The sequence below is a fragment of the Gasterosteus aculeatus genome, chromosome 11 (assembly GCF_964276395.1).
Source record: "Gasterosteus aculeatus chromosome 11, fGasAcu3.hap1.1, whole genome shotgun sequence".
In the NCBI taxonomy this organism is placed as follows: domain Eukaryota; kingdom Metazoa; phylum Chordata; class Actinopteri; order Perciformes; family Gasterosteidae; genus Gasterosteus; species Gasterosteus aculeatus.
The window spans coordinates 14,235,605-14,262,256 of record NC_135699.1 but is presented as its reverse complement, the minus strand read 5'-3'; the positions used below and the strand labels follow the sequence as shown (position 1 = coordinate 14,262,256).

Sequence of the window (26,652 nt, the reverse complement as noted above, 5' to 3'; positions counted from 1 at the left end):
GACATAACAAATCAATTACAGATATTTTTTAAGTTATAAATTTGTATTTTGCGGACCATTTTAATTCTACACTCTTATTCCGTAAATTGGGACATTCCCACCTGGCAAAAGGAAAGTATCGCAGTTTAAATAATTTCTGTTTAGCTTATCTCTCCAATTGTTTGAGCATTTGCCTCAAAATGTATGTTTATGCAAATTTTAAAGTTTCCTAAGTATAAAACATATTTACCATAAGTCTTGAAGAAATATTAAAGCACAAACAAATAATCACAGCAATGCTTCTCATAAAAGATTCTGAAAATGTTTTTGTGTTGATTTTTTTTTAAATGATGCTGCGTAAATGTATAGCAAAAGTAAATCATTTTTCTCTATTTCTCTCTATAAAAGGATTAACAATACCAACAGGTAAGAATTTATGCTACACTGCATTCTAAGAGGGGAGAGAACAAATGAAAATTATTTTTGACAATAAAATAAAAAGAGGAGTGGAGAGCAAACATCTTTCATTTAAACTTTCTTTCAGGCTGACGAGTGAAGCTTGAACTATTGTTTGCTGTGAAGAGAGTTAACAATGGAGACAAAAAGGGGGTCATTGGAGCGTTAAAGCTGCTGTATCGCCCAACGCTCAAAGCAGAAATTAATTCGAACCACCTAAATATCTAACAACTACAAAACGTTTTTAAATTACCACTCTGAGGGGGGAGATGAGAGTGAAATGCAATAGTCGGTTGTTGATGTTTCATTCAGCAGCTGGCAGTGAAATACGAATCATAGTTTCTTTTCACACCACTCATCAGTTTTGCTCAGAGGCTGACAGCAGAAGCTGGGCGCTCCATTAAAAATCAACAATGGTTTGGGAGCTTTCAACCCACATGAATCTGTTTATGCTGTGAAAACTAAATATTAACAAAAATTTGCTTGGTCACTTACTAATTCTTTGACAAGAGGACGTTAAATGTGAGGTGGTGGGATCAGTCTAATCCGAGGACCAGCTCACTCTGTAGGATCATTGGCTCTTGGTCTGGTGGAGGAAGTCACGCTAGGGTCTGGTTTTAATGGTACCGAACGCATTATTGCCCATGAAACAGGATTGGGTGTCAAAGAGGCTGCGTTGGTCACAGTGGTCCAAAAGACGGAATCATTCTTCTCCGATGCCTTCAGTCACTCTACCAACTTGCAGAGCACGACATTTAAATTACAAGCCTGACAACTACCAATGTGTCCATTTTCATGAAATGTGTGTTTGAGCATATTAATCTGACATATACCAGTCTATTAATACTTGAATGTAAAGTTAAAAAAAATAAAGTATTGTGGGCTTCAAAGACTCATCTAAAAAAGGACTCATGTTTATCTCTGTATAACACACACACGTGATATTTGGACTGCTGCTTAAACAAATACAAAGAAATAAAGCTAGAACTGCATCTTCTTCCACGGCAAGACGACACCGCTCTCACAGAGCGCTGCTGGACTGGGAAATCTGGGCAAAAGCATCAGGACTTTCTGAGAAACAAAAGTAAATTACATTAGGTAGACTCGGGCCAACAGTTAGCAAGGTATGCATGGCATTTCCATTTCCGTATGAAAACCTAAATAAAAACCTAAGTATTCAACTGCTTTAAAATAAGAGAAACCGTGTTCAGAATCTGCTGTGTTTTCAGAAAGTAAACAAAAACAACCTTTAAATGCAAAACAAACAGTTTTATTGCAATACACAGGATTTTCTTCTGCTGTGCTTATTGCCTGCCAGGCACATCAACACACGGGAGGACTGGCAGGGGGATCGAGGGGGGGAGGTGGGGGGGGCAGGCCAGCACCAGAATACCACAAACGTGCGTCATGAATTGGGAGAAAAGGTTTCTATCAATGAGCCCACCTGGACCCAGGCAGGTCACGCGATTGTCCAGAGTTCACATGTCTTCAGCCGTTTTAATTTAAAACATAATCAGAGGCCTACCCCAAGCATGGAAGGTGTGTTCTCAGGTAAAGCAAGCAATGAAGAGGAAGCAGAGAAGTACCAGCGTAATCAATCTGCATACAATCAAAATGGAATTTTCTTTAAGGAAGCAGAAATATTTTAGGAGTAAACCGTTGCATCATTGTGGTTTCATGGTCAATTTTTAGCATCTATCCTTGAACATAAGTCGTGCTCGGGCAACGGATTATTCATGTTGAAATGACGGGATGAAGCATGAGAAGGCAAGAAAGAGGAAAAATCCCAAGCTGGTATAAGGCTTTGGATATACAGCTATTGGTAGCAGTCCAACAGATTGTTTAGTTAAACAAAACGTTTTATGTAGCAATTAAATAAAGTTCCAGCAACCCACAGAAAGGTAGTACTAGTGAAACTCCCTGAAACATTTTAATATTACATCGGTGAAGTATTCATCCCCTCCTGATGGAACAGCTACATGTTACGGTTTAAAACAAACACCGTCAAATTTGAGCTAATGCTCTGATTGAGTTTTTTTTTCTTTTACACCAAATCATTTAAACAAAGAACCGTTTAAAGCTGACAATTGTACAAGCACGCCAATGTCTTAACCACCCGTGAGACGCCACAGCGCCTAAAAAAAAAAAAAAAAAAGATTAACTGTGGCCGAACCCAAAGCACATTTACAAACAGAGAAGGAAACAACTGAGTTACGGTAATGATTGTGATCACAGTGTCACAGTTAGGGGGTTGATTGGAGATCGAATGATTGCAGTAGATTCCGTTGAATAACTGGGGAAAGAGTTGGAAGCAAAAAATAGGGCTGAAAGTGCAATTTGTAATAGGAATCTGATGAGAACAAAAACATCCTGCGCCGTGTTTAAATGTACAGGTGACTGTGGGAGAGGGGCGTTGGAATGAGAGAAGATTGACAGGGGAGCAGACAAAGAGATGCGTGTTAGCTGATCAGTAGAACACCACACTAGACTTTCCACCGGGGGGGTTGAGGACCCTGTTGTGAGAGCGAGGCTTGGGTCCCAGGTGCGGCTCGTGGTTCTTCCCATCACCATCATTAGGACTCGTCTCCTCGGGAGGTGGGGACGAGGGAGGGGGAGAGCGGGGCTCAGGAGAGGCCAGGACAACAGCAGGCTCTTCCTTGGCCGGCATGGGAGATGGCGGAGGCACCTCCTCCTTCACTTCAGGTTGGGCAACTGTAGCTTCTGGTGCTGGAAGGGAAGACACTGGAATAAAAGAATAAACCCCTTTTTTGCACTGAAATATAAATTTAAATCAGTGGACATTTTCAGTTTTGTGACTCACCAGGTGATGATTTGGGTTCAGGTTCCGCACCTAGATTGTCCTGAAAAATAGAAATAAGAGTATTCTTGCTGTATAATCAACTAAAAAAGGACTTAATTATTATTATTGTTTTTTTTAAAGGCACTCATGTTACTTTAATAAAACTAAAGCAGCATCTTTAAACAGTGCAACTTCAATCCTGTTCCTATCAAAGTAGGTATGTTTAATTATAATCTTGACATGATTTAGCTTTAGCCGATTAAATATTAACACCCTCAACCAGTTTACAGAAAACTGGTAACTTCATAGATTTCTTAAGAAGTGCTTGCTTGGAATTTAAATCACTGCGGAGATCCTTATGAAGTGACTCAGCAGTCCAACAGTACTCTGGTTGCACTATGGACCCATATGGAGGACTGATGGATACACCAGTGCATGTCACACATTTTGCATATGTTCATGTCGTACCGGATTAAATGAGGATCACATTTGGGACAGAATACACCTTCCAGGTGCTCGGCCTACCTTTGGCTTATTTGGGTGCATTCGGTTTACGGTTTGGGCCGGTGCACTCTCCGCAGCACCGAATATGTTACTTGTTTGTCCACCAGGAGGTTTGTGTCGCTGTTGACGAGTTTGAGGCTCAGGATCCCCGAATATTCCGCTGCTCTTCCCACCTACATGAAACATCACCAATGAGCGTATGTTTGGCAGCAGTAACATATTGCACATTCTTCTCTGTAACCTTTGATTGGCTGGTGAAGTCTTGCAGTAATGACACATGGCCAAAATGTACAGTGGTTATTTGGTATTAAGAACTATTTTGTAATATATTGTACACATAAAGTGGGATGCTAACATCCCAGTGAAAAATACACAGATACAGTATGGTATTCAGGGTGACTCAGCAGTACATGCCAGAACCATTTTGTAACAATATGCTGGACGGAAAACTTACAACTATACCAGATACTCCACGGAATTTGGAGGAGGATTTGCATTCAGGCACAGAACTATTTACATGTTTATACTCAATGTATCACTACATAGTAACACTGATAGAGGTTATGGCCGATCAGCCTTTGTAGATCAGCTAGGCATGGCGCGTGGGTCTGACCTGGAGGATTGGAACGCTTGGGTCCACTCTGGACCTCCTCTGGTGGAGCAAACAATTTAGAGGCCATCTTGTTAGGTCTTCTTAATGCTGCAGAGTCGTCTTCATAGCCTCCAAACAAGTTACTGGAGCCACCTCCAGGAGGCTGCAACACCCTGCAGGGGAGGGAGAACAGTAGCAGTTTAATAAGATTCCCATCCAATCTAACCCTTTCGGTTTCGTTTATTGACCTGTCAAAGACACTTTCAATACAGATGGACGGTTCCGCATTTTACTGAACCCTTGTCCTGAAATGTGGATCCCTGCAAAAATGTTAATCATGTCATGGAAGATCATGTTTACGGAGAGAAACAATATGCTACTTTGGTACGATGGCACATGAAGAAGAGTGAGACAACCAGGTTAAGAATATGTTCCAGTGCAGACGACAGTCTGCGACTTGGCAGTAAAATAACACGTTATCTGGTTATCGCCCGGGTGTCGTAGTGGACCGGGGACTGGCGCCATGCATCCGGAAACAATGGCTTGTTGGCGCATGCGATACGTACGTGTTCTGGACTACTTGGCGAAACTTGCGGTTTGTAGTCACTAAAGGGAACCTGGAGGCCTATGGCCAGTACAAAGGAGAGCGGTTGTGGGGGGAGGTTCCCCCCACACTTCCGCCAGCGCAGCAGACAACGCCTGGTCGGTTAGCTTAAAAGCTAATTCTCGGCTGTTCAAAGTTTGCCAAGACACCTCAAACCAAGCCACCTCGCTTATCTCACTTGTCACGTCGCTCATTGCTTTTGTAATGTTTTTTTAAAAAAGTGGTAGGGGAAAATAAGCGTAGGTTTAAAGGAGCTTCTGTCATATAACGTGAACCTAACGTTACAATGAGATAGCGGACCGAACGAACGCCGACTCTAGAAATAAGACGTTGTCGGCCATTTCTCACGCAGATACCCAAGCTACACGACAATAGTATTTACCTGGAACTTGGTTTTGTACCCGTGGCTAACCCCTGAAACATGTTCGTCGAAGTCATAATGGTTTTGTTTTGAGCCCACAAGTCTTCCAAGACAACTTCGTCGGTTTGCCAACTGGACGACCAGCAAGTTCCTGTCTGCGCGTGAACTCCGGGTGAAGAATTTCAGCCCCCCCGACTATGACACGCAGTAATACAATTGGTCCAATGCCAAGCTGCCGACTAATGTGGGGCGCTCGTTTCATACACCTGGTATGCCTTCAGGAACATTTATCAAGGAATCCATGGGGTAGAACTATTTGGAGAGAAACTATTATTTTATTACAATATTAATGCATCTATTAATCCATCGATTGTATTAATATATATTAATACATACGTCAACACGTACAAACATACATGCATATAAACAATAGACAAAGAAAACTCCACCCTGATGGTCTTCCAAAGTCACCAAATATATGCGGTGTTCTTGACATATGGCTCTTGTTTAGTGACACAGGTGAGCCTGGTTTGAATAACGGGAATGTGTTCTAAGTTTTAAATATTTGTTTAACCGGGATTGTTTTCGGCGTACGCCGGGAAGTAATTCCAGTGCATCCTCCGTTTTTCGCCTATTGATTTGATCGTCAACATGTCAATCATCTTCTGGGCGGAACTTATTCTATAAGCGCCAAAAACCTACATTGCGGTTATCTAACGTTGTTAAAATAAGGCTTTGTTATGAACGAACGTGTTAGATTATTGAGGAGTCTAACTGGCTCTGAATTAGAAAAATATTTATTCGGATACCTATACGCCATAACAGGAAGAGAATAGCAATTGGTCTATCGGCATAGTTTCTCTCACCAACAATTGGCGGAGCTGTCCGTCAATCAAATCTAACCGTCGTCCTCGTGTATTTCTGACCAATCATAGGATTTGTTTTTGAGTTGTAATGGGCGTGTCTGAAAGCGTGCACAATCGAACCGCAGGAACTGTCATCGGCAACAAGCAACAAGCTGGACGGATGCCGTCAGCTAGCAATGCTAGTGCGTGTCTCGATTATTAATACCGCCAACAGCCTTCCACTTCAGGTAATTCCTGAACTTTGATTTGTGTCATCCATCTAACAAACAGTTTGAGCTTCTGCGTGATATAATAATTTGGTTGGAAGCCGTTTTTGTCACGCTATGGCTCGTTTGACTGCCAACGCTTTAGCTAGCCAACGACAGCTGCCATGCTAACGTTAGGTACCACGTTCTATATGGGGACGACTACTGCAGGCATTTAATACAGCCTTTTTACAATGGAGTGAATGACAACTGTATAAATAGCTTGCCGGTCATTAACTAGTAGATAGTAACAATAGCAATACAGCGGTGTTGTTAACTTGCTATTATAAAAACAGAGACAGTGTTTGTACATACCTAACTGTATTACTCGGCTGCTCGGACTGACCTACACAGTCTAGTAACTGAAATACGTGTGATGCTGTAAGATTTAGGATCAGCCTAAAGCTACATTAAAACAACATTTCGCTATTACCTGCTATTGCAATTATGGCAACACTCTATTGACATTAGTGATTACACATTTCCAAGAAGCAAAACTAAACACAAACAAACTAGAAGTCCAGTTGTCATTACTGCTATCCGAGGTGTACATTGTGGATGACGGAATCTGAAATTTGGCATGAAGATGCCTAAAAACAGGAATTTGAATGATATGTGGTAATGTTTGACGACCTCAGTCATTTTCACAATCGAACTGCTCAAGTTCATTTAAAATAACTTTGTCGTTTGCCGTCGTCCCTCTGAGCTGTCACAGTCCAAATTATTCAGAAATAAATGCACGAGTAAATAATAATCAAGAAATCCCACTCCTGTGATGTTTACACATTACAACAGACTTATAAACATCATGCACCAGGGGTTGATGTGCACCGGAGCCACGCATAGCTCGGTCCAGCAGCATGATTAGTATTTGTATGAAGCGATTGTAATGCCAGCAAACATGTGCATTGTCGCAAAGCCACACAATCACAGGACATATATAAAATACATTGTTTTGCAGACACAATTTCTGCATGCGATGGTGACGTAGTGACAAACAAAGTCCACTTGCGCGCAGGTTAATAAAACTATCTGTGCTTATCAATTCAGCTCCACGGACACAAGCTCAAGTAAAGTCTCCCCTCCCTCAAACGCGTGCCGTGAATATATCTGATTTTTTACCATTTAATTTCGGTTTGCCAATAAGCATTGAGTAATGTTGCTGATAGAAAACAGTTGAACTGCGCAGAGAGTTCAGCTCAGTCGAAGCAGGAGCAAGGAGAGGGCAGAAAGCGGAGGGATCGCTCTCGGTTTTATTATGCTCAATTTGAACCGTGTTCGCCAATCTAACCGCTCGGACTGATGGTGAAAAGAAAGAAGACGTCGCCTACTAGCGAAGACCACGAAAACGGGTAAAAATATGTTTAGAATAAACACTTTATTCGGAGGTCGAATGCAGCGACGGGTTTCGTTGTCGTTTCTGCAGGGCGCTAAACCGAAAAGCGCTCGCATTTGAAATTTAGTTGAAATTCGAACGGAAATGCGGGCCTTTCGAGCCCGGAGACACTCGGCGAAGCACCGCCGACAGTTGCTAAACTCTTTGCTTTGCCAATTATAATTCAGCCGAACAGGTTTAATGCATATATTCGGTGTTGTTTTGTCGGGACCGGAGAGGGGATTTGAAACAAACAGCGGCGGCCATGTTTGAGAGACAGTGAACGTCGTCTCCAGAAGTTTAATTTCTCACGCCGCTTCGCCGCCTAACGTGACTATTTTTTCCTCCCCGGCGATCCGTCGTTGGCAGCATGACCCCGGGCTCCAGGGAGGGCATCGGCGTCGACGGGCGGACGAATCCGTCCAGAAAGCCCGAAGGTTGCGACGACGACGACGACGAGGAAGAGGAGGAAGAGGAGGAGGAGGAGGAGAGCGGAGAGCAGGCGAGCGAGGAGCGCAGTACAAAGGGGGACGACGACGGAGTGGAGGTTCTCAACCCGTCCGCCGCGGCTCTCAGCCCCGGTTCGGCTCCGGTTCCGCCGGCCGGCTCGGCGCACTCGCCGCCGGGCCGAACCGGAGCCGGCTCGACGCAGAGCCCGCAGACCTCGGCGGAGTCCGCCCCTCCGTGCCACGACCAGCATCATTTTCTGCGGTCGAGCGTCCGACCTCCGAGCAAGCGGATCCGGAAGGATTCGGTCGGCTCCGGCGTCAACGGACACGGCGGGGCGAAATCGAAAGGTACGGGACACTACCGGCGCGCGTCGGTGGGATCGGCGGCGGAGGTCCGCTCCCGGTTGTCACTGTTTGTTTACCAGTGATGGATAAGCTGCTGCGGGGCTTTGTTGCTCTCCCTCCGGGACACTGGCCGGCTTGTCTCCCCTCCTCCTCGGGGGGGGGGGGGATTTTCTTTTTCACGGTCCTGTCAAGAGCAGAACTTACATTTCCCATTAGGTTTCTGTAGCTGTTCCTTTCGAAACGAATTAGGCGTTGTGGGTTTTGGCTGACGCGAGTGTAGAACAAATATATGTATATTTGAGCAAAGACTTTAGTCCTTCTGCATAAGAAGGATGGCAGCACAAAGAGCAACGTTGTTACGGACAGTTGTTGCACTTTCACTTCATTTTTAAAAATATTTTTCAGCAAATAGAAAAACTGAGCGGACTGATTGTTATTTAGAATTTTAAAGGATCCATAGATACAATGTAAATAAGCGTTTTTGAAGCGGTGCCTTACTGAAACATCTAGTTTTCGACTCTATTCTGTGATAAAATGTTACTGACTTGTTTCAGTGTTTATAATTATTCTGCTCTGTTATGAAAGCATGTTTCCTTTCTCTCCTGAAAATTCGAAATGAGTTGGACTCCGATCAGAGAGAACAATTTCAGTATATTGTTGAGTAGGTGTGCAGTGCACTATGACTAGTGGGTTTCTGTTATTGTTGTTAGAAAGAGACTGGTGTATATTTACATTGCCCGGGGGTTGACCGGTTGACCAAGGAAGCCCCACTCATTTTGATCTGATCCTATGTTGGTGCACATCTATTTTCAGAGGAACACATCTAGGTTACTGCCCGCCACCCACAGACATTTGTAAATGAACATTTACAGAAACACACCAACTGCCTCTGTGCTCGTGTTAAAGCCTCTGGCACGGTGCTGTGTGCCGGTGTAAACGCAGCCATCAGGGGCCCGCAAGGAGGTGGTTTTGGACCTGTGCACCGCGGACTTGGCCTTAGGGACTAAGTGTTTTTCCTGCTTCCTTGCCAGAGCTGAACCACTGAAGGATAAGCTCTGCCGGTTGTGCAATGGGTGGCTTTGTGTGCATGCATTTCGTTTTTTAAATCTACCTGAAGAAACAGCAGCTACACATTCTTGCGCTTCTACCCACGGCGTTGTAGCTGTATGTTTTTCTCTGAATGTTTCACGGCTGATGTCTCCTGTGTCTGTCCAACACAGGGGCAGAGAATGGCTCTTCTTCCCAGGGAACAGTCGGACAATCAGGGCCGGTGGTTGGCTCCGCAGGCGGAGTGTCGAAGACCTCCAAGGGCCAGGGGTCTGCTGAGAAGGAGGAGCAAGCCGGTAACCAGAAGAGAGCCCGTCGGCAGTGGGAGTCCTGGAGCACAGAGGACAAAAACAGCTTTTTTGAGGGACTCTACGAGGTAAATGGCAGGACGTAATTCCAAAGATCGGAAAAGGGGCCCCACCGTATGTGGCACCACTTTACCTTTTAAGTGTTGCCATTTTCTTTGGACATCCTGTACTCAACTCTGAACTTGTCCGGTCTGCAGCATGGGAAGGACTTTGAGGCTATCCAGAACAACATTGCAATGAAGTACAAGAAAAGAGGCAAGCCAGCCAACATGGTGAAGAACAAGGAGCAGGTTCGCCACTTCTACTACCGGACCTGGCACAAGATCTCCAAGCACATCGACTTTGCGAATGGTGAGCTGCCCTTTATATTTGTCTGACTGAGTCTCGGCGTAAGTTCGCAGGTAGAACGGTATTTACTTCACTTCAAAAAGCCCGTCAGTGTCAGCGTGGTGTTATCTCCATGTAGCTTGCACATGCCTCCTAAATTCCTGTTCACAGCCCCGGTTGTGACCTGAGCCACCTTTTTGTTCTCAGTGTACTCCAGAGTGCTGAAGAAATCCTCTCAAGAACTCTACGGCCTCATCTGCTATGCCGAGCTGCGCAAAAAAGTTGGCGGGTGTAAGTGAAGGCTGTGCATGACTTTAACAAAGTGTGTGAGTGTTTTTCTGCTCTTAGTCTGGGACACAAGGGATGCGATGAAACACCGCACCCTCCCAGTCGCGGGGGACAGCTGCTCCCGAGGGACGATGTCGTAAACAGTTCTGTGTTTTGTCTTTGACAGTAATGGATGATAAGAACGTGTCAAAGCTGAACGAACTAATCCAGCAAGGGTAAGTGTCCCGTCATAATGGATGAGGAGAAAACTGCATTGCCTACTCGCATGTTTCTCAGTTTTTGTGTTAAACCTCTGAGATTGTCAAGTATTGTCTTTGTGATGCAGAAAAAGTTAAAGCTTTCACCGCTGCTCCGTGTGTTTGAACAGGGCCACCACGGTGCGCTCCAAAGGGAGGAACCTGCGGATCAAAGCCCCCATGTGCCGAGCACTGAAGAAACTTTGTGACCCAGACGGTGAGCATATGACACGGAACGCATACGTACGCCACAAACCACGGTGATGGAGAGGCACGGGGTGTGTGGGGGCGGGGTTTTGGCAATAACAATGGCAGCGTGTGGGCTAGTCGTGTTTCCATGGAGACACTGTGGGAGTAAATTGAGGAGGAGGGAGATGATGAGATGACGGGGTCTGACCGGCCAGCAGCAGCCACTCACTCAATGTTAGAGGGAATGTTTACTTTAGACGAGGATGGAAAATCATAATGCCACCGTGCATCTGACCTCTTTCTTATGTACTCGGTGTTCATTTTCAACGGTCCTCGTCCTGGTTTGTTGTTTCCTCCTCAGTACCACTGAGTTTAGATTCTGCTTTTTGGTTGCCTGCTTATCCATTAAGCGGGAAAGTTGGTACAACTTAATTCTGAACTGTTTGTCCTCAATTCTACTCACTCACGCATTCCTCTGTGCTGTTGAGCTGTTGTTCATGTATCACTTCTTCTGTGAGGGGTTTGTTGGTGTTCCCCGTTCGATCTCATTGTGTCTTTGTGTCCTTTCAGGAGTGAGTGATGAGGAGGACCAGAAGCCCGTGCGTCTCCCCCTGAAGGTGGCCGTGGAGCTGCAACCACGCAGCAACCACTCCTGGGCCCGCGTCCAGAGTCTAGCCCACAACCCGCGCCTCAGGTCAGCCACGCCCGTCAACTCCTGTTTATTAGTCTAAATATTATTAATTATTATAATTTATTTCCAACCGTCGCAACGGTTTCTTCATTTTTGCTTTTCAAAAACAGCACAGTTCAATAACAGAATGCAAGCCAGATCTTTCTTTGTTAAGTAGTTCTGACAAGGATGCATGTTTGCCACTGAAGCAGCACAAAGCTGTTTTGTTTAAAAAAAAATAGTATTTATGTGAAGTTTGTTTTAAGTTTCCCAGATCAATAACTCAAGTGAATCTATATTTTTATAGTGTATGAATTTAGTGTGGGACCTAAAAGTGCTTTATGTGTTCGGAGCACAGACACCAAATCGCCCGGTGCTGTTCTGCACCATGTGACCACAGAAGCTTGTAAATCAACTCTTATCTCCTTCTCAGGATGGTGGTGGAGCTCCACAGGAAAGTCTCCAGCCTCATTGATTATCTGAAACAGAAGTGGGCATACCAGGACCAGCGCATTGTATCCTTCTGAAAACATCATACGTTTTACACTGATTGCGACAGCGCATGCCTGTGATACAAGTTTCTCATCCCATCGTTATCTGATGTCGTTACCCATGATAAGCTTTCTCTATTAGATACACTAGCTGCTACTATAATCATTACTTTGGCGTGTGATTAGGAGCGCTGGTATTCCACGTCAGCACTAAATGTTTCGGTCCTTTATGTTTGAGACCTTGACACTTGATGCATCAGCTTAAAAGTCTCATGGAGAGGGAGGCTCTGGAGGTCGGCCCGTCCGCCACAGTCTCTCCCAGCAAATCCCAGCAGGACGATCTCTTTCTCTATCCTGCTGAGAGCAGCACTTTGACCACACTGCCTGGTGTGGCACGTGTTGTTCACTCGAAGGCCTCCTGCACAGTACACTGGCTGGAGAACGGCAAGAATCGGCCTAATGCCAAGGAGTTGCCCGCCGCCCAGATTCTGGGCATTCACACCGCTCCGGCACTTCGGACCGGCCCCAAATCTGGACGGGGAGGCGGCGCCGGTGCTTCAGCGACCGCGCTGTGTGATAGTCGTCGAACTGACCCCCTTAACCCCGAGCCTTCACAAGACGGCTCTGCAAAGGCCGAGGAGAAGAGACCTCCGCCTGTTTCTGCCCCTGCTTCCTCTCTGCAGACTGTGGCTCTTGGGGAGGAGGGAACGGGGACAGGACCCCCTGAAGGGGGAAGGATCTGTCCTGGCGTGAAGGCCAGTGGTGGTTCCGCAGCGACCAGAAGCATTGAGAAGTCGTGTGGTGTCACAGAAAGCTCATCGGAGCCATGCAATGAGGAGCGGAGCCCCGGCACGTCTTCCCCAGAGGCCAACCAGACTCCCCCGGCCAAACCTTCAGCCCCCGGCCCGGAGGAGGGAATGTCGCAGGGCTGCGCCCCGGCAGCCAGGGAGCGGGCCGTCGAGCAGATCAGAGGGGAGGGCTGGAGCGCGCGGGACGCCGAGAACGTCACCCTGGCTGAGCTCTACCTGATGTTCGGGAAGCCGGGCAAGCTGCAGCTGGAGTACGAGTGGCAGCCCACCGCAGGTCCTCTCAACAGCCCAGAAAACGGACCAGCTCAGCGCAAGCCCATCAAGACGCAACACGTTCTGCGCTGCCTGCTCAAGCTGGTTTCCACCGAGGTCAATCCTAAACCTTTGGTACTGATTGACTGTTTACATTTATCATTTAGCTGATGCTTTTATCCATTGTGACTTTTTTTAGGGCATTTAACCGAGCGGTTACGAACCCAGAACAAAAGGAATTACCGTTACATATTTCCTCCTGTATTAAAAAAAACCTGTAATTGGTCAGCAGCAGGTGTCTATAATGTGTCTTCTCCTCCAGGCTGCAGAGCTGTGCTCCACAGCTACATCGCCACACAAGGCCCATCAAGAGGAGCAAAGCCAGGCCCTCACGCCCCCGGGGAAAGGCCCCGTAGCAGGTGTTCGCAGCCCCAGCTGTGGCCGGCAGCCGGTCTCTGTCCGAGGAACCCGGCTGCACCTGCCAGCTGCCGGAGTCTCAGGTATCCGAGCAGTAGAAGCGCATATCATACCCCGCATGTCCACTCTGGTTCCTGACGCATGTGAGGCTGCCGTTGCTACGGATAATATGTGTTTGTGCTGATGAATATGAGAAGTGATGATGTGTGCATGCTGTGATTTCCAGTATTGGTAGAAACCCCAGTAAAGACAAACTCTAGTTTCACGCATCTCTTGGTGCTGTTCGATTTTCTTTTTTTTCCCCTCCATTATCTCACCTGACATCTCTTACTTGTTCCTCCCCCCCTTTAAGGTGGACGCAACCTTCCTCGTTCTCTGCTGGGAGCGGCGGCGAGCAGCGACGCCGAGAGTGGCGTGTTTGCGGTTCCCACCACGCTGCCCCCCAACAGCTCGCGGCACAACAGAATGTTTTCCCCCAACAAGGAAGCAGAGCTCGCCCTCAAGCAGCAGCTCGACTCCATCAGTGTAAGACCACCAATGCACAACTAAATGGGTTTATTGTAAATAGCCAAAATGTTAATCTGCTCTTTTTCTTTCTCTTTCATTTTTACAGATGAAGTCGGATCTTTTCCTTTCCAGACAGAGAAAACCTCGAAACAGACAACTCCGGAAACCACTTGTCGTTCAGGTACAGGAGGAACAATGAAGGGTTTCATTTGCAAATGGGTGAATTTGTACTGTAAAATGCATTTTTTGTGTTTCTCTGTGCATTTAACTCCGCTGCTTCTGTCTCATCACAGCGAACACTTCTACCGCGAACCACAGGAGACACTCCCCAGCACGTCTGCTCCTTCTCCATCCTCTCCAACTCCTCTGCCACAGGTGCTCTTCAGGCATCCCGTTGCTACAGTTTATAGTCAGCAGGAGATGATTAAATGATTGTTGTGGTCGTAGTTCTGTTATTGACAGAAGGTCTTTGTTACGGCTTCTTTATGTGTAACTGTCGCATACGCTCGCCCAACTCCCTCTAAACACCATTTCTCCATTCGGCTAATCTTCCGCTCCCTCACTTCCGGTTTCTCCCCTCAGGAACTGGATCTTTCCGGCCAATCCACACTCGCCTGGGTCCTTCCCCCCGCCCCCTCCTGTCGAAAGCTTCCCCTGCAGCGTCCAGCTCTGCAGCGGCCAGCCAGCTCTCCAGTATGTTCTGTTTGCATTATTTAATCCATTTTCTTTTGTTTTCTTTATCAAACTTAATTCTAGTTTGAGTATAATTAATGTTGCTTTGTGAGTCACTTGGATTATTTACAGTTTGTTTTAAATGAAAATAATTTGGTTCTTCGATATGATGACACAAGGAACCCTTTTTTTCGTTTTATAAATTGCTGTGGTTACTTTTTTTGGGGGGGGGGTTTCATTTCCACATTCTCAGTTACTATTGACACTAATCCGGTAGAGTGCTGACGTGACAAACTCTCGTGTTTCAGGTGCCATTGACCTGGCTGCTAAGTCTGCAGGAATCATCCCTGGCAGTCCCTGCCGGGAGCTGAACCCTCCCACTGCTGATACCGGCACCCTGCTCCACACCGCGCCCATTGTTGATGCTGAAACCGACGCCCAACTCCTCCAGCACAGCGTCCCAGAGGTCAGCGGCGCACACTTGCATACTCAAATTGGGAGCTTTGCCTCACTTGGCATCTACACATAATGAACTACTTTATGACTGCTTTAGGGTGGAGGTGAGGTAGGACTGCTGCCAAGCATTGCTGGTGCGTGCAAACTATGCACCTATTTAAAGGCAGAGCCTCAAGAATACGATATCTGACCTTGGTTATTAGTGTAAGAAACAATATGATACTGATGATCAGAAAGGGCCCACAACTGGCCCACAACTGCGAAAGACAAAAAAAGCAGCACGAATGAGTGTTCTCCTGTTCTCGCTTTTTACAGAATGGTCACCCTCCACCTTCTCCTGGACTGACTGGTGGTGGGGACTCTCTCCTCTCTCCACCCAGCGTGGCCTCGCTGCTGGACATCTCCCTCCCAGGCCCCCCCGAGGAGGCTCTGGTCCCCGGAGAACCTCAGACGCACATCAGTGACTCCATCATCGAGCTCGCCATCAACTCTGCCCACTATGGTGCGTTTCAGTTTCTACCCTCTATCCCGACATCACCATGGAAACGTGTATATATATTTTTTATTTCTTTAAACAAACTGCAGTTGGAAATTGCCATTAGGTCATCAATATACTCTTTATTAAGATGAAAAGTGGCAACCGGTAGAAAATGGATTGAAACAATTTGACAGCTTATTGAGCTCAGTGTGCGTATTCTAATGTCGGGTTTCCTGCTGCGCTGCAGGCGAGGAGGCCGCGCTCTCTCCAGCCAAGCTGAGCAACAGCGACTCCTCCAAGCTGTTGGCCTCGTCTCCCTCCACCAGCCCCTCCAGAGGCTGGATCCCGTCGCCCTGCCACGACCCCCAGTGGTACCCCAGCGACTCGTCTGACTCCACACTGGGATGTCTCCTCTGTAAGTGTCTTTCTTTCCTAAATAATCAAACACAAGCACATGCTATTACGCTCAGTGCCTTCAAACTTCTTCTGCTTTCAAACTACACTGACACACCTGTAGATTTTGTCCCCGACGGGGGACTTTTTTCCCCGCTCTTGGTCCCTTTTTCATTCACCGTGTGTCCCCTTTCCTTCCAGCCAGCATGGTTTCTCCTGATAAGGGCAAGCGGACCACCCTAACCCCGTCCGGCCCCTCCAGCGGCACGGCTCTGCTCGGTCCCAGCCTCCTGGACTGCAACTCCCATGATTCCTTTCAGTCCCGTGGCCTTCCTGATGTGGCAGAGGTACGTTCTTGGTATTGAGTCTACAGCAGGCTAAAACTTGCATTTATTTCCAGTATAAAAATGGGCTTCTGTGTAGTTATTCGGGGAAATAAACTAATTCCCTTTCTGCTCTAGAGTTAAATATTAACAACACTGCAATACATTAAGCTACGTTGAGCTATTATTTAATTCCAGTGGTCCCCGGGGGAAAACTTTTTGAAGCGATTTTCACTGGTGTCCGCTGGCGCGCAGGCCGCTGTGATTACTGTCGTACACTGAAGGCTCTCTGGTTGCTCGCAGATGGACTCTCAGCTCGCCTGCATGATGAGCGAGAGCAGCGTGGACTACATCGCTCGCTTCAACGACCTCGCCCAAGAGCTGGCAGTGACCGAGCCCCCCATCCCACCACACTGAGGTGGAGGGGACCTCGCTCCGGCGACCACCTGGAGGCCGCTGTGTTGTCCAGCGCGCCTGTCCCTCCTGTAGTGGAGAAAAGACCCCTCCAGCGCCCCCCTCCCTCCCTCCCTCTCCCTCCCCGGCCCTGTTTGTAAAAGTGCAATAATGACAGTGAACCACGACATTGTTCAACGCGAGTTGTTGGATTCACTGAACTGTTCTTTAAAGTAAAACGCCCTTTAAAAACAAACACTTTAGTAAAAACAAATGCGTTTACAAAACACAACCTCATGTACAGGAAAATACTATGCCATATTTGAACAATTTTGACTTGATCTTTTACGTCTCTTCCTGCTCTGTGCGTTTGTCTGGTCTTTTATTCTCTCAGATTAAGCCCCACAAAATGTGTGAATCTGCCACAATGTGCAGCGCAGATCCCTTTAGGCCACGTTCACACTAACCCGTTTTCGCTTTAAACCGACCTGAACGCAGACAGCAAACAGCCGCGGTGCCACCGGGGACTCGTTTCAACATGTGTGACGAATATCAAGCGTTACCTGCTCTCTCGGCCCTCCCTTGGCCGTCGCTGTTCTTCGAGGGATTTTCTGCAACTAAACCAACTACAGTTTGTGCATCTCGTCATCATCGTCCTCGTCCTCGCCACACGCAGGTCAAGTGGACGTTATTGCTCATGTGTACGTTTGCAAAGGTCGAGGCTGACGCACGCGTGTGCACGGAGGTCGTGTAGAGTAAGTGTGGATGTATTGAGATACTTTTTTCTATTATTGGATTGGAAAGTATACAGCAAAGCCCTCCTTTTCACATGATTGTGATCAGGACACGTGTTCTGAATCAGGTTTGTCTGTTACATGGAAAATGGCAGCTTTTGTTGTTTTTCCTTCACTGGAAGCCTGCGCTAAAATCACATTGGAGTCGCTTCACGCAATTGATCATTTATTAATGTGTGTTGAGATGAAAATAGCAATGCAATACTCTTCAGGTTGGTTTTTAGTTTTGCTATTTGAAATAACCTTGTGCATATACTTTAGCTCTCTTGCTGGTATCAAAGAGGCGAGTTGAGCTGTTTCTAGTCCGCACTCTAAACCCAGAATATGAACGGACTGGTTAAGAATGTCAGGTGTAACATGCAGTTTCAACTGTGCGAGAGGAGGCAGTCACACGGAATGGAATGATGTTAAACACTAAAGCCATAGTTTTAGCATTTTTTAGGTAGTGTTCTTTAACCACCAGTCAAATCGGAAACATTAATACTCATCGGCTAGTAGGGATTCCCGTGGCTTACAGAACACTCCATGTCTTGACGTTAAGGTGTGTAGAGTCCAATGTACCACTGTTCACACCGACCGAGTGAAGTCCGTTTTTCTGAATTTAGATAAACCAGCATCACAAATATGCAGTATTGTGAACAATATATAGGAGAGCTTTTGTTCGCATTCCACAAATGGAATTTAAAATATTCTGTCTCCAAGCACCTTGAGGGCTTTGACTCTACAGTGTAAAAGCTCTTCTCATGTTTATTCATTTGTGAGACTGCTTCATCCTCACATACAAGATGATTCTTAATAAGAAATAAACAGCAGGTTTATCCCTGAATCTGGCTTGTTTAAGATGTTGAAGGAGGTATCTGTATAAATGTCAATAGACTTTCCTGCGCTTTTGTAAGATAAGGTAAATTCTTGTTTGGACTATTTATTTTTAACATTTTAAAAAGTTGTTTTTGTCTAAATTAAGAAACACTGAGAAAGATGTTTAATGTGTTTTTATTCTGTGTATAAAGATAGTTATTAAAAACCTGTTTGTTTTATTTATTGTGCGTACTCAGTTGAAACCTTTCAATGAAGTCCACATACTAGCAGTTTCAAATAGGTGATTCTAAACCAAAAACATTCTCACTCCGCAAAACCAATCAGCTCCGTTAATAAACAAAATATAAGGAACAAAAACACCATTTCACGGTCAAACATTCCAAACGTGTCCCCGTTTATTTCCTGCAGCATTGTATGACAATAACATCCGCTGACAGGATGTTAGTGTGGACCAGACTTTTCCCTGGTTATGAAATTCCACTGAAACTGCAAAGTTCATCTGGATTGAAATGAAGGGAATAAAACATTGGTTGAAAACTGCTCGACCCAAAATAAATACATTGGACCACAAAAGAAAACAGCTAAAAGTAGACTTTCCTTTCTCCACTGTGCCACAACGTGCAGGCGACCCAGAAACAACACGCCACCTGCTCTTTTTTTCATCATTAAATTGTAATACTGAACAGTTTTAACAGCTGGCGGCCTGGACTATGTACACCTGAGCTGACCGAATCCAAAATTAGACATCAATCTTCCTGTTATTAGTCAACGAGTTGAGCATTTTATTTCTCAACCGAATCCAAATCCAAAAGTCTATTTAAAAACCTGCATCACATGCTGACATATTCACAGTTTGGTCAACAGGAGAGATTCCACAGCGATTCACTCGTCTTTGAGCTTCTGCTCCTTGCGAGCGCGGGAGGCCATGAGTTTGAAGAAGAGCGCGGGCCACATCGTTCGCAGGTAAATGGCCACGCTGGGCAGCGGTCCAGCCAAAACCACGTCTTTGCTCCTGTGACGGACGGCACTCAGAACCGCCTGAGCCACATCTCCGGGGTCCCGACCCGTCGCTGTGGTTTTGTCCAAAACTGAAAACAGTGCATCAGTTTATCTGTTAATTCAAAATGTGTTCAGCCTTTTTATGCGTCATTTTTCTGCTTCACTGATAACCGTCACACACACCGCACTCTCTCACCTCCGTACTTGGAGCCGTCTCCCATGACAGCGTTGACCGACAGGCTGGTTCGGATGTACCCGGGACTGATGACGGTCACTGGGATCCCGTGCTGCTCGATCTCGGCCCGTAAGCAGTCAAAGTAGGCCTGGGTGGCGTGCTTCGAGGCGGCATCTGGACACAGCGTGTGGAAACCAGAGTCCTGTTTCATTTTCAGTACACCACACGGATTTTGTTTAACAAGTGGAGACGACCTACAGGCGGATCTGTAAGGCAGGGATATCTTGCCCTGAACGCTGCTGACGACAACGATGTGGCCACTGCGCCGATGAACCATCGAGGGCAGGAGAGCTACGAAGAGAAGAAAGAAGAAGGAAAGAAAGAGCTGATTCATTTAAATATTGTGCTTCCTCTTCTGGGAGATCTGAAACATTCATGCTGCAAATAATTTCCTTCCTTATTTTAATTCAAGATCTATTAAATAACTTCTTCACGGTTTGGCTTCCTCGTTTATAACTTTTAGAAATCACATATACTTTAAGTAAACTACTCGGTACCGGCAAACAAAAGGGCCGCTCACTAACCTTGAGTAAGAGCGATGGGCCCAAAGTAATTTGTTTCCATAACATCCCGCTGTACTGAAAGGTGGGTGTCCAGTATGTTGCCGCGGTAACTGATTCCAGCGTTATTGATGAGGACATCGACTTGCCCATAACATTTCAGGATCTCCTCTGCAGCTTTGTCCACTGTGCCCGTGTCAGACAAGTCGAAGGTGACGGTGCTGGGCGTGTGAGTCTGGGGGTTGTAAAACATGTGTTTTCAGTTGCATTGACATATGTCAAAAATTGCCCTAAATCAACAAAAATGAAGTGAAATTCTTCTTTCTACTTTGTTTTGCGTGCACACACACCTTTGGTCCTGAGCTTGTTGAACTTGCTGTGAGCTCCTGGACCACCAGCCGCAGGCGGGCTGCATCTCGTCCACACAGCACCAGCCGCGCGCCCGCAGCGTGAAAGACCCGAGCACACTCTACGTAACACGAAAACACGCCGCTTGTTCATTGTGAATACAAAAACAGGGCCGGAGACTCGGCAAATGCGCCACACCGCTGACACATTACATTATTACATGTCATTTAGCTGACGCTTTTATCCAAACGCGACTTACAATAAGTCCATTCAACCATAGGGTACAAACTCAGAAGAACAAGAAACAAAAGAGTGCAATTTCTTCAAATAAGCCAATTTACAATTTGCTATAGATGGCGTTATAAGTACAATTTAAGTGCTACAATTTGTTAGTCGTAGTTAGTAGTTTGACACGTGTTGCTGTACGTTATTTTACTTCCACCAAAGCAAATCAACTGCTGCACATGGATGTGACTTGGTTGGTAGACAGCATCTACATGGAAGCTGAAGAGAGGAAGGAACGGAGGCCGACCTTTCCCGAGTCCAGAGCTGGCCCCCGTGATGACGACCACGGCGTCCTGCAGAGCCGCTCCTGGTCTGAGGCGGACAAGTATCCGATAAAGCAACAAGATCCCCGCGCTTACTAAAAGCAGCGGAAGTACTCCTCCTCCCACGACACGCTCCATGTCTGACAATCAGCCTGGCTGCAGACACGAGGTAGAAAAAGATTTAGTTCGGAAAAGTTTTTATCCAGTTGAAACTGTTTGGAAAAAGAACATCTCCAAGTCACCCAGTCCAGTCATCAACAAAAGGTCTGTTTACAAAAGAAAGCCTCCATTCGGGTAACTTGTATTAGTCATTTGTGAGCTGAATGATTTGTTAAAAAAAAATATTGTAGGCATCTTTGACAATGAAAAACATTTGTTGTTGCAGTGCTAGTCTGAATTTTTAAAAACAAATACCATATTTGGTTGAAATAAATTGAACAAAAATAAGAAAAGGCGCTTTCAAAAGCCAAACACTTAATGTGTGTGTTCTGTAACCTCTCAAGCTCCCATGCAGAGGAATTGTTCATGTTTTATTATACAATTAATAATATACAATTAGCTGGTAAAGGTTATAATTCACTGATTTTGGAAAATGTGGTCTTTTTATTCATTTTGTGTAAAAGCAAAGAAAATCGAGTCAAAGTTTGGTCTGTATTAACTTCTGTTTCAGTGAAACGAAGAGTTCAGCGAATGAGACGAGTTTGGGTCCAATTTTTTGCAATCAGACAACAGGCTCCCAAGCTGATAGCATCTGCCCTGAATCTGCCAATCTATGATTACCAACAATGGGGATGATTCTAATTAGCCGGTTAAATTAACGGCACATGCTACGAGTTAAAAGCAGTGCTTGCGCAATAAGGATCGGCTGCGCGGGGTCTTCGTGTGTAACTGATAAGCAACGTTAACTTACATACCTGGGAATGCTAATGCTAACATCAGCTAGCCTCTAGCTACATTGTAAGAAAACACTGAATTAATCACCAGGGATCGTGGACAGTTAAGAGCTCACCTTGTTGTTGTTGTTGTTGTTGTTCTGTACAACACGGTGGCGGAAGCCGGGGGGGACGCAGCAGTTTCCGGGTTCCTCTGACAGAATCCCACGTGTTTCCTCGAATGGTGCCGTCTTTGACCCCCCGCTATGCATTGTGGGAGCTGAAGTTCGACAGTAGGTTGCGCTAATCAGCGACACGCTGATGGACACACAGGTTTGCGCCCATAAACTGTGTGTGTGTTTATCAGAAAATGATTAGTCGAGTTTTGACTGTTGGAAAAGAATCCGCTAAATGAACCTAAAACTCCATTCAAAGTCCATTTTTTAAACTTATCAGGAATGTCCAGACAGTTTTAACCATATTCATGGTACATCAGACAAAAGATTTCTACTCCCCATGGAAGTCCAAAGAATTGGATTTGGCCCAATGAGTGAAAATGAGATAAACTCTCAGATTATTCACTTGTGCAGTTTATCAGGAGAGAGTGTTTTTACTGCCGTATTAAATATTAAGTTAAGGTTTTTTCTTTGGGATAATACTGATACTGTCTGTCGTGTGATCACCGCACTTACTGAAACACCACAAGCAAGTTTACAATTTATTTGATACATTGATAGAACTTTAAGGGATTTACACAAAATTCTTAGGAAACCTTTCATGAACAAATCCTGGTGACAAAGTCAACAATACTTATTCAGCCTTTTGTGAACATTTGTATGCGATGTACCTTAAATTCAGTGAGCATGACGAGGTCACTGTCGCTCTTGATATTCAGCTAATTCACATCTGAATTCCACTTCATTAATCGGTTACAAGCATCCTGTTATATCACAGCTCATCCTCCACTGTACTTTTACCTCGTTCTCTGACATTTTTAAATTGCTGATGTAGACAGCAACGAACATGTAAGGAAGTGAATTTATAATTGGCTCTGCAATTGTTATCCATAACGTCAAATCAATTTTCTATTTTAACTATGGGGTTTTGTCTTGGTAATGTAATATACATTAGAAGCATGTGTGAAATTTGACGTTTCAGAAGTGTTTCTGTGGTGTTTAAAAAAAAAAAAAAAACATTAAGCCACAGCATTGTCACATACGATCTTTCCTACACTCTTTAAACAAGATCTACTTGAAAAAGACAAATAGGGTGAAACTATGTTCTCGTCTCTGAACATCTTGTAGGATTTAATGAGAAACGTTAAATAAAATACAGAAAAGTTAGTTTGAAACATCCTAATCTTTTAATGAAAGGGTGATGTACTGACCAGCAAGAAAGGGGGTACAGCAAAACAACAAGGGAGAGAGCTCGATACTGAAAACACGTGGGTCCGTTTTAACTGCAGAACAATTCAATCCGGAGAAACCGCTGTCGTATCCTTGTGCACTTGCTGTTGTGTCAAGGATGCAGGTGGAGGACGCAGGGGAGGAGAGCAAAAGGTACTACGGAAATAAGTGTACTGTTGTCGTCACATAGAAGTAAAGAAAACGTAAAGGAAAACCATTCCTTCTAGTTTTAACTATATCCCTCTGATCAAAGTTCAAAATGGAAGCACCCACCACATTTTCGGAGCCAACTGCTGGGCATGATCGGGACCACTTTTCTTACATCTGGGGGTGGATAGGTTCGCTTATTTTTTTGTTAGTTTTTCTCCTTTTTTTCTGTTGGTTCTTAAACCCTCTTCAGAGTGCACTCATACCGCATAGAGTTCGTAGATCTTCTTGGCGCAATATGCCAGGGCAGCCAGTGCTATCGTGTTATGGAGTCTCTTTCTGTGGACATCATCCCTGCGCACCAATACAACGGGCGTCGAGGAGGTGAGTGTATGCAGGGGCAGCCGCGAGAGTTTTTGGCTGTCGTACTCCACCTGGTACTTGCAGCAGGGGTCAAATTGCCATGAAATCCCGTAGAGGGCAGCGCAGGCCACGCTGAGGGCGCCGGCGGGCAACGCCACATAACGCGAGTACTCGACCGGCAGTGAAAGGGGCGTGAGGAGGCAAGCAGCACCTGACAACACGGCCGTCTTGTGCAGGCAGTTGCCCACGGAAATCCAACGGGCCGTTTCATCTCCGATGCGCGTGGGCTCGATGACAATGTATTTATACTGGGCCTCCAGCGCCTGCTCCAACTCGTACTCAAACTGGTCCTGCACGTTCTCCCCATTGTAGATCTCGTGCACAATGTAGCATTCTGTCGCCGCCATCACGCCCCTGTTCAGAAACAGACAGAACAGTGAGAGAAAGAATAAAGGGTAGAACGAGAAGATGTGTTTTTCAAGAACCTTCACTTTGCAGGTGTTTCTCATACCCAATAATAGCAATTCCATAAGATTTACCACATTGCAACATGTGTGCACACCATACATTAAATTACAAAAAACATTTAATTGATGCAACTAGTTTTCCATTAACTCAAGAATATAGCATAGCGAGATTGAATAGTTTTACATTCACTCATTTTAATTATTGCGAATGCAAGTCAAATATATTCTTGAAATTACACAAAACGCAGCGGTTTCAAATGTGAACAAAATGAATTAATTGCTTTCTCTTAGATGTCGTCTAATTGAAGAATCGCTTGATATTTCGCGTAAACTGTTATTTTACGGATAATTGAGTGAGTGAGTGTCACTCTGCGGCCTTCCAGTAAAAGTTGACAAGATGGCAAACGCCTCCAGCCACTAACCCACCTCGATAAGGTTAGACACCGCGCTCACTCGGTTTCAGCGGCAGCGGCCATCGGCTAAAGGGGTATTGGAAACCAGAGAAAATAATTCTGGGATCACAGCGCGGCGGACACGACGTACCTGAACGTCGTTAGATCACCTTAAAAGCTAACGTGCTCACAAGGTAAAAAGTTGGGAGGACTGGCCAGCTAAGTTAGACCAAGACTAACGGGTCGACAAACACAGCAGACACTTGATTCGGGCAGAAGTGTGTAGCATGCAAACCACGGGGCATTTAAACGGTCGTCGCACGCACGAACTGTTGAAATTGAACTTTTCCCACGGTTATCCGGCCAGTGTTAAATTATCAAAACATCACATGAGCTGCTAGTCTGTTTCCTTGCTAACGTCAGCTAGCTGCAGCGCCGTACACGTTAGCATGCTAATGTTAGCTAACCCCGAGATAAAATTCCGACCTCTCGCGTTGGCATCTCACTTTCAGTCCACAGCGACGTGTGTGTTTGGGAACTGGTGAACGGCGACATCGACTATAGAATGCATCACATAAATTCATTCTTCGTTTAATATATACGATATGGAGTAACTGACCTCTCCCTGCTTACTGGGACACCGCGCCTCCTTCCCAGCGACGCCATGTTGGAGATACAACCGTGATTGCGGTTGACGTAGGAGAGCGCTCGGTATTATGGGTAATGTAGTGTTTCAACGCAGTCGATGCATTACTCTGACTGGAATGGGGACTACTATTCCCAAAAGTCTATGGAGCAAGAATTTTATAATAGCTCATAGAAGTTCAAGAGGTCAAACCATATTCTAAACTGAGGAAATTTTGGTTTATAGAACAAACAAGTTGAGTAACTATATTAAAAATGAAAATCATATACATTCCGTAGCCGTTTTCAAATGTTGTGCAGATGGATTGCATGCATGGGTTATAACATATTGTATACACTATGCAATATAGTGTACCATCCATTAACATAAATTATTGGATTTTTGTTTGTGGATCCCAGGGTGCTCACCCACATTGTGCCCTCCTGTAGTCGTCTCTGCACCACTTTGGCAAATGGCGAGTGTGGGCTCACTGCTCATGAGCTGGAACCTGAAGGGCTTTGGATGCAATAACTAATGTCTGCGTTTAGGAATTTGAGTTTGGCTTAAATTAACCCGTTTACTTCAATCATGGGCCCGAGAGTGACGTATCAATACCAATCAAATCAAGCATATTGGCAATGCAATCTTTTAAAATTGTGAGTTTACCAGTTAATGTGCCAATTAGGCTATATTCACGGTTTATATTATGCCATCATATGTTCTATTAAAGAAATGAAACGTGACTAATATTGAATGTGATGATGGTTGCTTTGGTATTTTTGATCAGACAGTTCCAGATTTAGGTTAGAGACATAGACACATAGATCGTCAATCATCGTCGGAGTTGGAGTAGTTTTATGTTTGGGTCTTGACTTCATGGGAACAGAGCTCCCTCCCTTCCGAGAATACTTCTGGGTCTTCTTGAGGAACCAGGTGGGGCTTTGAGTCCACAAGAGTCCTGAAGTCACAGGGTGGTCAGCTGGGTTTGTAGTTGAGCTGCTGTGCTTTCAAAGAGCAGATTAGCCTGCACAGTTTTATCCAGCTCCTCATGTTAGTGGTGGTCACCAATGCATTGCCAACAGCACACAACATGACAATGAGTTCAAGTGACTCCTAATGCTGTCACTACACAGCGACAAATTCAGGTCGGCGAAACTCTTCCTCTTGTCTTTAACGCTGGGCTGTTTGTTGCAGAATTTTAACATGAATGCATTATAGATGTCACAATATACATGCATAGTTTGGTGTACATACACAACGTCCTGTACTTAAGTACCTCTGTGAATAACTGCACTACCTTGGCAA

General features: G+C 45.4%; 4 protein-coding genes across 13 annotated transcripts; 1 reads left to right on the top strand and 3 right to left on the bottom strand.

Annotated features, from left to right (window-relative positions):
* Positions 1 to 1,683: 1,683 nt before the first annotated feature.
* On the bottom strand, positions 1,684 to 5,934 carry jpt2 (Jupiter microtubule associated homolog 2). 2 transcript variants are annotated; one of them, XM_040191124.2, is made up of 5 exons: positions 5,318 to 5,934; positions 4,353 to 4,504; positions 3,761 to 3,912; positions 3,257 to 3,296; positions 1,684 to 3,177 (listed from the first exon to the last, which is right to left on the bottom strand). In XM_040191124.2, the coding sequence occupies exons 1-5, from the start codon at positions 5,371 to 5,373 to the stop codon at positions 2,903 to 2,905; spliced, it is 675 nt and encodes a 224-aa protein (XP_040047058.1). In that variant the 5' UTR covers positions 5,374 to 5,934; the 3' UTR covers positions 1,684 to 2,902. The 2 variants fall into 2 exon arrangements, with proteins under 2 accessions (XP_040047058.1, XP_077940093.1); XM_078083967.1 differs by having other exon boundaries at positions 1,684 to 3,162; positions 5,318 to 5,503.
* Positions 5,935 to 6,027: 93 nt separating this feature from the next.
* Positions 6,028 to 18,650, top strand: cramp1 (cramped chromatin regulator 1). Of its 4 annotated transcripts, none has more exons than XM_040191119.2 (20): positions 6,028 to 6,389; positions 8,152 to 8,579; positions 9,797 to 9,999; positions 10,129 to 10,282; positions 10,466 to 10,549; positions 10,713 to 10,761; positions 10,914 to 10,999; positions 11,542 to 11,665; positions 12,075 to 12,156; positions 12,393 to 13,328; positions 13,516 to 13,693; positions 13,963 to 14,135; positions 14,224 to 14,298; positions 14,411 to 14,492; positions 14,700 to 14,810; positions 15,098 to 15,255; positions 15,561 to 15,747; positions 15,971 to 16,138; positions 16,318 to 16,463; positions 16,743 to 18,650. In XM_040191119.2, exons 2-20 carry the CDS (start codon positions 8,153 to 8,155, stop codon positions 16,854 to 16,856), a joined length of 3,537 nt encoding a protein of 1,178 aa, XP_040047053.2. In that variant the 5' UTR covers positions 6,028 to 6,389; position 8,152; the 3' UTR covers positions 16,857 to 18,650. The 4 variants fall into 4 exon arrangements, with proteins under 4 accessions (XP_040047053.2, XP_077940089.1, XP_040047051.2 ...); XM_078083963.1 differs by having other exon boundaries at positions 6,252 to 6,389; positions 12,393 to 13,310; XM_040191117.2 differs by lacking the exon at positions 6,028 to 6,389 and adding an exon at positions 7,385 to 7,759.
* dhrs7b (dehydrogenase/reductase (SDR family) member 7B) lies at positions 18,604 to 22,214 on the bottom strand. Of its 5 annotated transcripts, none has more exons than XM_078083966.1 (7): positions 22,096 to 22,214; positions 21,060 to 21,233; positions 20,530 to 20,648; positions 20,204 to 20,414; positions 19,878 to 19,970; positions 19,641 to 19,793; positions 18,604 to 19,533 (listed from the first exon to the last, which is right to left on the bottom strand). In XM_078083966.1, the coding sequence occupies exons 2-7, from the start codon at positions 21,211 to 21,213 to the stop codon at positions 19,328 to 19,330; spliced, it is 936 nt and encodes a 311-aa protein (XP_077940092.1). In that variant the 5' UTR covers positions 21,214 to 21,233; positions 22,096 to 22,214; the 3' UTR covers positions 18,604 to 19,327. The 5 variants fall into 5 exon arrangements, with proteins under 5 accessions (XP_077940092.1, XP_040047054.2, XP_077940091.1 ...); XM_040191120.2 differs by having other exon boundaries at positions 21,060 to 21,231; positions 22,085 to 22,210; XM_078083965.1 differs by having other exon boundaries at positions 22,093 to 22,191.
* Positions 22,215 to 22,652: 438 nt separating this feature from the next.
* Positions 22,653 to 25,880, bottom strand: tmem11 (transmembrane protein 11). Of its 2 annotated transcripts, none has more exons than XM_040191126.2 (2): positions 25,209 to 25,880; positions 22,653 to 24,277 (listed from the first exon to the last, which is right to left on the bottom strand). In XM_040191126.2, the coding sequence occupies exons 1-2, from the start codon at positions 25,304 to 25,306 to the stop codon at positions 23,761 to 23,763; spliced, it is 615 nt and encodes a 204-aa protein (XP_040047060.1). In that variant the 5' UTR covers positions 25,307 to 25,880; the 3' UTR covers positions 22,653 to 23,760. The 2 variants fall into 2 exon arrangements, with proteins under 2 accessions (XP_040047060.1, XP_040047061.1); XM_040191127.2 differs by having other exon boundaries at positions 25,342 to 25,525.
* Positions 25,881 to 26,652: the final 772 nt, after the last annotated feature.

Bases quoted from the DNA above. Each gene is read 5' to 3' on its own strand.
- jpt2 (XM_040191124.2), bottom strand. From the start codon at position 5,373: ATGACTTCGACGAACATGTTTCAGGGGTTAGCCACGGGTACAAAACCA. The intron at 4,505-5,317 runs GTAAATACTATT...CCTCCCCTGCAG, and splicing joins GGTACAAAACCAAGTTCCAG to GGTGTTGCAGCCTCCTGGAG. The intron at 3,913-4,352 runs GTCAGACCCACG...TGTTTCATGTAG, and splicing joins CAAGCGTTCCAATCCTCCAG to GTGGGAAGAGCAGCGGAATA.
- cramp1 (XM_040191117.2), top strand. From the start codon at position 7,710: ATGGTGAAAAGAAAGAAGACGTCGCCTACTAGCGAAGACCACGAAAAC. The intron at 13,329-13,515 runs GTACTGATTGAC...CTTCTCCTCCAG, and splicing joins AGGTCAATCCTAAACCTTTG to GCTGCAGAGCTGTGCTCCAC. The intron at 14,299-14,410 runs GTACAGGAGGAA...GTCTCATCACAG, and splicing joins GGAAACCACTTGTCGTTCAG to CGAACACTTCTACCGCGAAC.
- dhrs7b (XM_078083966.1), bottom strand. From the start codon at position 21,213: ATGGAGCGTGTCGTGGGAGGAGGAGTACTTCCGCTGCTTTTAGTAAGC. The intron at 20,415-20,529 runs GTGTGTGTGCAC...TACAACCCCCAG, and splicing joins CAACAAGCTCAGGACCAAAG to ACTCACACGCCCAGCACCGT. The intron at 19,971-20,203 runs GTTAGTGAGCGG...TTCTCTTCGTAG, and splicing joins GCCCATCGCTCTTACTCAAG to CTCTCCTGCCCTCGATGGTT.
- tmem11 (XM_040191126.2), bottom strand. From the start codon at position 25,306: ATGAATTTATGTGATGCATTCTATAGTCGATGTCGCCGTTCACCAGTT. The intron at 24,278-25,208 runs GTCGGAATTTTA...GTTTCTGAACAG, and splicing joins GTGAGATGCCAACGCGAGAG to GGGCGTGATGGCGGCGACAG.